The sequence below is a fragment of the Miscanthus floridulus genome, chromosome 7, assembly GCF_019320115.1.
Source record: "Miscanthus floridulus cultivar M001 chromosome 7, ASM1932011v1, whole genome shotgun sequence".
NCBI classification, from domain to species: Eukaryota; Viridiplantae; Streptophyta; class Magnoliopsida; order Poales; family Poaceae; genus Miscanthus; species Miscanthus floridulus.
In genome coordinates this window covers 21,837,019-21,845,842 of record NC_089586.1, presented here as the reverse complement: position 1 = coordinate 21,845,842, position 8,824 = coordinate 21,837,019, and the positions used below count along the sequence as shown (strand labels likewise).

The 8,824-nt window shown below is 50.1% G+C and overlaps 1 protein-coding gene across 1 annotated transcript; it reads right to left on the bottom strand.

Annotated features, from left to right (window-relative positions):
• Positions 1 to 5,784: 5,784 nt before the first annotated feature.
• LOC136462797 (uncharacterized) lies at positions 5,785 to 8,324 on the bottom strand. The gene is made up of 2 exons (XM_066461847.1): positions 7,944 to 8,324; positions 5,785 to 6,014 (listed from the first exon to the last, which is right to left on the bottom strand). Exon 1 carries the CDS (start codon positions 8,252 to 8,254, stop codon positions 7,979 to 7,981), a length of 276 nt encoding a protein of 91 aa, XP_066317944.1. The 5' UTR covers positions 8,255 to 8,324; the 3' UTR covers positions 5,785 to 6,014; positions 7,944 to 7,978.
• Positions 8,325 to 8,824: the final 500 nt, after the last annotated feature.

The window sequence follows — 8,824 nt, the reverse complement described above, 5'->3', positions numbered from 1 at the left end:
CTCCTAACGTGGTATGCTCCGATGACGCCGGTCATGCGAACGCTGCAGTGCTTTAGAGTCATGATGGCCTTGAGCAGGCCACTGAGCCTCTTCTGCTCCTTCTCGATGGGCTCGTATTTCCATGCCCCCGGCACCTCCTCGATCAGGCAGCCGGTGAAGATCAGTAGGGGGCGGCGTCGTTCTTCAGGTAGAACCAGAGCTTATGCCACCCCTTGTTGGACTTCAACAAGGGGATGGACATATACTCCGATGCCCAGCTGCCTCACAGACGGATGCTCGTGCACCCCATCGGCACCACCAGGTCTGACTTCTTCTTCTCCTTCTTCTTCTGTAGCACCACGGCGAAGAAGTACTTCCATAGCTTGAAGTGGGGCTCGATCCCTAGATACCCCTCGCACAGCACGACGAAGGCTGAGATGTGCTGAATCCCATTAGGATTTAGATGCTGTAGCTCTAGCCCATAGTAATGCAGCAACCCTCGAAGGAATCGATGGGGAGCAGTCATGAACCCCCGCTCGTGGAAGGGGACGAAGGAGACGACATAGCCATCGGGTGGTGACAGCACATCCTTGCCACTAGGTATGATCCACTCATTAGCCATGGTCCTTGTGTAGAGAAGGCCCTTCTTGACTACACCCTCCATGCGCATGTGGAGAACGTTAGAGCGAGGCCACGGCTCCATCGAGGAATGAGGATGGCAATGCAGAAGATCCGACGGCAGAGTAAGGCTAGAGAGCGAGAACTTCGCCGGCGGTGAAGTGGAAACAGGGAAACAAAGGCTAGGACTTGGGAGCGAAAGGTAGAAAAATTAGAAGGGCAAAGGATGCGGCTGCGCGTACGAAGGCTACAGAGAAACCGCTTTGTTTATAAGGTAAGGGTGGAACGGGCAAGGGGCGAACCGTCCGCCTAAATTAACGCACCACACGCCCTACTAGATTTGTTTCCTTCGGGGCTCAAGCCCTCATTATTTCTCACAGTATCAGTCGCCTCGCCACCTCGAGAGACGAGCGCACGCCTATCCTAATCTTCCCTACGAAGGACCCGCCAGGCGATGGTTCGACTTCAAAGGCCACAGGCCACCGTAGGTAAGAGGGATATGGAGCTAAAACGCTCCTACGGCCCGTTAACGCCTAGGAGTTCAAACGCTAGCCCACTAGTGGGTTCACGGCCGCTCTAGGGCACCCTAGAGTGAGGGGAGGTTAAGGATGGGCCCGCTAGCGGCCAATACCCAAAGCGCGTGAAGCACCAAGGGCATCCCGACCCTCGATTCGAGTCTTGTATGATGCAAGGTCCATGGTTTTCCCTCGAAAGAAAGGCATCGAGCCGTTGAACCAGTCGAACGGATCTGGAAACTATATGAACTAGCCACTAGGAATCTAGAGTCAGTCACTTGCTGACCTCAAACTGGGCCCCCACAAAGGGGATGCCAGGGCTCCACTCGAACAAGCCCGCTAACAACTCACTAAGCACCATGCTCCGTACAGCGAGGAAAGCATGGCCTAGCTCAGCCCCTTCGTTCTAGCGAATGAACACATGAGGGATGACGATCACAAGACGAACCGACCCCCTGACCAGGCCGCTGCTACGCGCGGAGGCTCAGGGGCTCGGCATCGCAAGGAGACTGAACAAGCGGTCACAGACAAACGACATGTGTCATACACAACCTACCATCCTGCAAAACAATAATAACAAACAGTACTCCCATACGCCCTCAAGCAACGGACTGCAAAAAGCCTTTGCAGGAGTTTCTCACTCCTCCAAAGGCTCAGGGGCTACACCCACTAGGTGCGCTCACGCGCACGCGGTGGAAAATGAATTACCAGCGCGTGTCCTCCCCGGGGGCTGGGCGCCCATGTCCACTTTTGCCAATCTCCCACATGGAGGCTTGGTATCTAAATCCTACTCGGTTACCCTACGTGGATTAGCAAACCGAGGGAAAAACGCCGAAGTTCCAATAAACGACCCGCCTCCATGGCATAACGGCCACGGGAGCAACAAATCATGAAAAAAGCCTTTGCAGGAGTGTCTCACTCCTCCAAAGGCTCGGGGGCTACTGTCGAGGACCAATACTAGGGTACCCAAAGAGGTGGAGCTAATAACTATCAACGATTGATTCATCCGAGCGGTCAAGGGCGTGACTACACCTCTTGTTGAGTTTCGCCTCGTCTGACCACCGAGGGCAGGGGCTCCGCCTCGTCCGACCCCCGAGGGTTGGCTCTGCCTTAGTGGACACTAAGGCCGCGGGCTCTGCCTCGCCTGACCCCCTAGGGTCGGCTCCACCTCAGCTGACTCCCAAGGGCTAACTCCGTCTCGTTCGACTCCCGAAGGTTCACTCCGCCTCGCCCGATGTCTGAGGACCAACTCTGCCTCGCCCGACGTCCGAGGGCTGGCTCTGCTTCATCCGACCCCCGAAGGTTGGCTCCGCCTCATCTGATGTCTAAGGACCAGCTCCATCTCACCCGACTGTCCGAGGGTTGGCTCCACTTTGGCTAACTCCCGAGGTAGGCTCCGCCTCGGCCGATGTCCGAGGGCCGGCTCCGCCTCACCCAATCCCTCGAACACGGTTCTTAACAGAAGCTCACGTCTCCGCCAACCACTATGGGCTAGAAAATACCACTCAAGGTCAAACTTTTGGCATCGTGCAGGGAGCGGTCATGTCTCAGCATGACCCATCCCTATGACGTGTCATTCCAGGGAACTCACATCACCACAGTGACGGGCACGTGGTCACTGTGCTGCCAACCCCCTACCTGATCACCGTCCAACGTCAGTCAAACCGGCGTCAGTTAACCGGCACTGTACTGCTGGCCCCCCATATGGCTTTCTATCAGGGAACCCTTGAAAGGTCCTAATGGCTAGAGGGGGTGAATAGCCTATTAAAAATTTCTACAACAACACTTAACAAACCGGTTAGATAATTATGAGGCGAAGCAAGTGTTGCGCTAGCCTACTAAAAAGTAAGCCACCTATCATAATTCTAGTTTATATAGTTTCTATCCACACAATAGCTATGACACTACACTAAGTTAGTGTGCTCTCAAAAGCTAACTAAAGGGCCACACTAACCAAACTAACAAGCTCTCACAACTAGCTACACTAAAAAGCTTGACAACTAGTTTGCGGTAAAATAAAGAGAGTGAGCAAGAAGGTTATACCGTAGTGTCGAGGAAGTAGCCAATCAATCATAAGAATGAATAACAATGAAGACCAATCACCTCAGAATCAAATGATGACACAATGATTTTTTTACCGAGGTTCACTTGCTTGCCGGTAAGCTAGTCCTCATTGTGATGATTCACTCACTTGGAGGTTCACGCACTAATTGGCATCACACACCAAACCCTCAATAGGGTGCCGCACAACCAACACAAGATGAGGATCATACAAGCCACGAGCAATCCACTAGAGTACCTTTTGGCTCTCCGTCGGGGAAAGGTCAAGAACCTCTCACAATCACCACGATCGGAGCCGGAGACAATCACCACCCTCCGCTCGACGATCCTCGCCGCTCCAAGCCGTCTAGGTGGCAGCAACCACCAAGAGTAACAAGCGAATCCCATAGCGAAACACGAACACCAAGTGCCTCTAGATGTAAACACTCAAGCAATGCACTTGGATTCTCTCCCAATCTCACAAAGATGATGAATCAATGATGGAGATGAGTGGGAGGGCTTTGGCTAAGCTCACAAGGTTGCTATATCAATGCAAATGGCCAAGAGAGTGAGCTTGAGCCGGCCATGGGGCTTAAATAGAAGCCCCCACAAAATAGAGTCGTTGTATCCCTTCACTAGGCACAACACGGGGTGACCGGACGCTCTGGTCATATCGACCGGACGCTGGACCTCAGCGTCCGGTCACGTGATGCGTGCCATGAGTCCCCTCTCTTCAAATGTTGATCGCTCGATCTCAACGGTCAAGTGACGACAAGACGCAGCAGCTCAAAGTGACCGGATGCTGGACCTCAGCGTTCGGTCGTTTCCAGTAAGCATCTAGAGACGACTTTTCACGATCGGACGCGTCTGGTCATGCTCGACCGGACACACCCAGCGTCCGGTCACTCAGCGACTCCTCTATCCACTGCCACATCAGCAGGACCGGACGCACCCTGTCAGCGTCCGATCACTGAGTGACCCAGCGTCTGGTCAGAGACCGACGCTGCGCGCCCTCTGCTGCCACTGACCGAACACGCCGGTCCAACCAAGACCAGCGTCCGGTCACTTACAGTGACCTCCGTCTTTTCTGTCTAGGGCGCCGGTGAAGTTTCTAACCCTTGCTCAAATGTGCCAACCACCAAGTGTATCACCTTATGCACATGTGTTAGCATATTTTCACAAACATTTTCAAAGATGTTAGCACTCCACTAGATCATAAATGCATATACAATAAGTTAGAGCATCTAGTGGCACTTTGATAACCGCATTTCGATACGAGTTTCACCCCTCTTAATAGTACGGCTATCAAACCTAAATGTGATCACACTCTCTAAGTGTCTTCATCACCAAAACAAAATAGCTCCTACCATTTATACCTTTGCCTTGAGTCTTTTATTTTTCTCTTTCTTCTTTTTAAGTCCAAGCACTTGATCATCACCATGACATCACCATCATCATGTCATGATCTTCATTTGCTTCACCACTTGAAATGTGCTACCTATCTCATGATCACTTGATAAACTAGGTTAGCACTTAGGGTTTCATCAATTCACCAAAACCAAACTAGAGCTTTCAACCCTCTGACCATTCCGGCCGCTCGGACGGGACGAAAGACAAGAATGGCGCACGACTCCCGCGCGTAAGATGCAGCGGCCAACAGGACCCCGGAACGACGCCGCTGCCACCACGATCTACAGGGTCAGCGGGACCCACACGAACGGGAGGACGGCGCACCTCCGGAAGCCTTATTTCTCTTTCCTTTTTCCTCCTCCATGCGGTTGTAAAAACTCTTGCTTTCCCTTGACATATAAAAGGGAAAGCAGGACGTCCCACTGAGGAGGGCGATTCATCAGACAAACGTACCGCATCATACCAGAGACTTGGGAGCTACCTCCCTCTCTCATCCGTTTGTAACCCCCTACTACAAACTCAGTGCTAGTAACACGAGCAGCTCGAAACTGGACATAGGAACATTCGGTCCGAACCAAGTATAATCCTTATGTCCTCTTAGCACACCATCCGGGTCAGACGCGCAATATATAAATTTACTAGCCAGGTGCTTACTCGAAACACCGACACGTAGTTGTCGCTCCTCATCTTCAACAGCGCCACCATGGAGAAAACGAATCCAACATGTCCCCTCGCCGTTGCCGGAGAGGAGATAAATCTCCAGGTACCAAAAAACTTGGCATTGAGACCCTAAGAACTCGATCTATTAGAAACTTATTAAAAACGAAGGATCCCCACTCCCTCTAGTCCTCTGACGAAATACGGGGAAGGGAGGGGGAGCGACGGCGGCGGTGGCGCTAGACGAGTCACGAGGCGAGGGGGCGAGTCGCGACCTTCTAGTCTAAGGGGAGGGCTAGATCATAAGTAGTACATAATTAAAAGCATACAGGTAGTGTACATCCCTACGGTGATAGGAAGTGTTGTAAAAAAACAGCGATAGGAAGAGACCTTTGTTGTAAAGAAAACTGCGATTAGAATAGGAAGGGACCACGCGAAAATGGCTTCGTACAAACCAAAACTTTCATATACATTGGTTTCAGTTAGTGAACGCAATAGCTGAAGATGCACAGAACGACGAATAACACGACGATGGTCAAGCATTGCAGCAAAATATGAGCATAAATTACAAAAAAGACTTGTACTCAATTACTGAAAACGTTTTTAATCACAATGCATGCACTTCTTAGTTTGAAGTTGCTTATGACAAGATACTGAGGAACATAACAATAAGCTTGACAGTTTCTTGCTGTCTGGGTACAAAATAAACGATCAAATTAACATGACTCCAGTAGCTCATCAGCAGAAGAAAATAGAAGCCATCAGCTTGAATGGACCCCAGGAAAGTCACCAGTCCTGAAACAAATAGAAAGAACAGGTGTCACTTAGTGGTCTTCAATTGGAAGGTAGAACAACCTTTAGATTGATCAACACCCTTACACCCAAGTGGTCAGTAACATCCTAACAGTAACAGGCACAGATGATGCATAGACAAATGGGCAAAGACATCATGTGCGACACAGCACATACCATGTCTTGCCAAAAACTGTGCATTTTCACGATACCATAATCTGGAACATTAACCTCTTATGTCCTTTCTTTTTTAGATAAGTCCTTTCTAAATCACGTTAAGGAAACACTTTTAATCCATTTTGTTGATGCCAGTGCCATAGTTGAGAGACCATCCCTCCCAGAATGGCACAAAGATATCCACATACATAATGGGATGTGTTTATCTACCACTTTTAATCCATTTCGTTGATGTCAATGCCAATGTTACGAGACCATCCTTCTCAGAATGGAACAAAGATATTCACACATAGTGGGCAGCGTTTAGGTCCCCTATACAAAGCGCCACACCAAGGTTTTATACCCTATAACCAATGTTCAAAAAGGCGCTAGGCGACTTCTAGGCGATGACCCATAGCCTAGAGCGAGCCTAGGCGTTTTATGGCGTTTTTCTAGGCGTTTTGTATATATACTAATATACATATATTATCTTCTAAAAGAAAAAATAAACAGCTGAAATAGTGGGCTTAGATAGATAGAAAGGCTGGCTTAGAGAGATAGAAAGGCCCAAGAGGCAACAGTCCAGCCCATCTCCCACTCCAGGTCTCCAACCTTATCCTTCTGTTCGGTCTCCCGCATCCTCTGCTCGACGCCGCTTCCTCTGTTCGGTATCCCGCATCAGCCGCCGTTTCCGATTCCTCTCCCTCTCCGGCATCTCTCTCTATCTCTCCTGTAGTGCGTGCCCGCCCCCGCCCGCGCCCGGCCCCGCCCCGCAGCTCCTCCTCCTCTACCGGCGACCTCCGCCAGACGCTCCTCCCCCACCGGCGCCGCCGACGAGCTGGCACCGCCTAAGGCCAGGCGGGACCCCCTCGCCTAGTGCCTAGTCGCGCCTAGGCGGACGCCTAATGTCGCCTTTTTTAACATTGCCTATAACACAAAGCTCAAGTTCAAAATAATTTGGCTATTTGGTTTATAAATAGATTTGTTTTCTCGCTTCCAGAGACACAGAACCTACAGGCCAATGGTACATTTGTTGGAAGTGAAACAAAAATTCTGGAATCAACTTGCAGGAAATACTGAGTGTTCATACCACTTGTTCAACAAGGCAGTAAACCAGTTTGCTATCTATCCATTTCACATATATCTGGATGTCAACTCAAACTTTTACACTCAACAAGACGAGTAGCACACGTTTGAAGTGAATTAAGGAGATAGATCCGTATATTAGGACAAACTAAGCAGGATTTCATTGCTGCGCTGTGATATGGCAGTCACACGGCTGAGTTTCCTGAACAGCTACACACACAATACAGATAAAGAGAAAAAAGACAACACTGCGATCAGTAAAAAGATGCGATCGCAAGCCAACAGTTAGATGCAATCCATGAACACCAAAAGTTAAATATGTCTGCATTCAACAACTAAATCTTTGCACCCCTTGCAGGCAGAAGAGGTGTGAAGGATATCTCAAAATCTGTAGGGAGAGGTGCACTATCCGATTTCACATTTCAATTAGGCGTGCACAAACAGAGGCAAATAATCATCGCTAACACAAATCACCACAGGCAATTACTAATGACAAGAAACAAATCGATCTGTAGCCAGCAGTTCTCTGCACCTAGGCCTACCGCGCTCCAAACGTACAGGGATTGAACCCCTCCATCCAGATGAATATGCAATTAGTCGAGACCAAGCCGGTCGGAGCGATCCACGTTGGGACAGGCAAGATCGATCGGATCCGATACGGCAGGGTGAGACAGGGAGCCGCAGACTCACCTCCGGCGCTGCCGGCAAGGGACGGGGCGGCGGATCTAGTGCTTCCCGCCGGTCCTCTCCATCTCCTCGAGGTGGGCGAGGTGGGCGCGCTCCCAGGGCAGATTGACGAGGTAGGAGAAGACCATCCCTCCGAAGCAGACGTGGAAGAGCGGGTCCGGCGAGCTCGTGTCGATGTACTTCTCGATGTAGCGGTCGACGGCCTGGTTGGCGCTCTTCTTGACGTTGTCCCTGGTCAAGCGCGGCTTCAGGTAAGCCGGCACCTCGCGGACCTTCATGCCCCGGATCTCGTTGTACAGGGCACGCAGCGCCATGGCTGATCTCTCGCTTCCGGCTCTCGCTCGCTAGGGTTTGCTCGTCGGCGTGGGTGGGTGGGGCTGCGGAGGAAGGTTATCGTCGCCAGGACATGGCTTTCTATGACCTGTGGGTTATTAATAAGGGGCTGCTTTGGGACAGGAAGGCCCTCTCACAAAAAAAGGGGAAGATCCGCCTTGGCCTGTGCGTTTGTGCTCTGTAAGCCTCCCAACTCCTCGCGGACCCAACGTACCACTGTAAATTATTGAAATATAAACAAAGTACAAATTATAATCAAATTTCAAGATAGAAAAAATAACATTAATATAATTTAAGAGTACAGGTTCACTGACAATAGCCATCCATACATTTTAGTAAATAGGTTCAAGTCAATACAACCATACAAGCAATTTAAAGAGTACATGTTCACTATAATCATCCAGCCAATTTAAGATTATAGGTTCACAAAGACAAAGGAAACTCTTCCAGCCAATTTAAGATCACAAGTTCAAATAGACAAAAGAAACATCCTGATGGCTGGGCATTACAAAAGAATTATCCTAATGGCTGGGCATTACAAAAGCCATTCA

Excerpts from the sequence above, each read along its gene's own strand:
- LOC136462797 (XM_066461847.1), bottom strand. The coding sequence starts at position 8,254 with ATGGCGCTGCGTGCCCTGTACAACGAGATCCGGGGCATGAAGGTCCGC.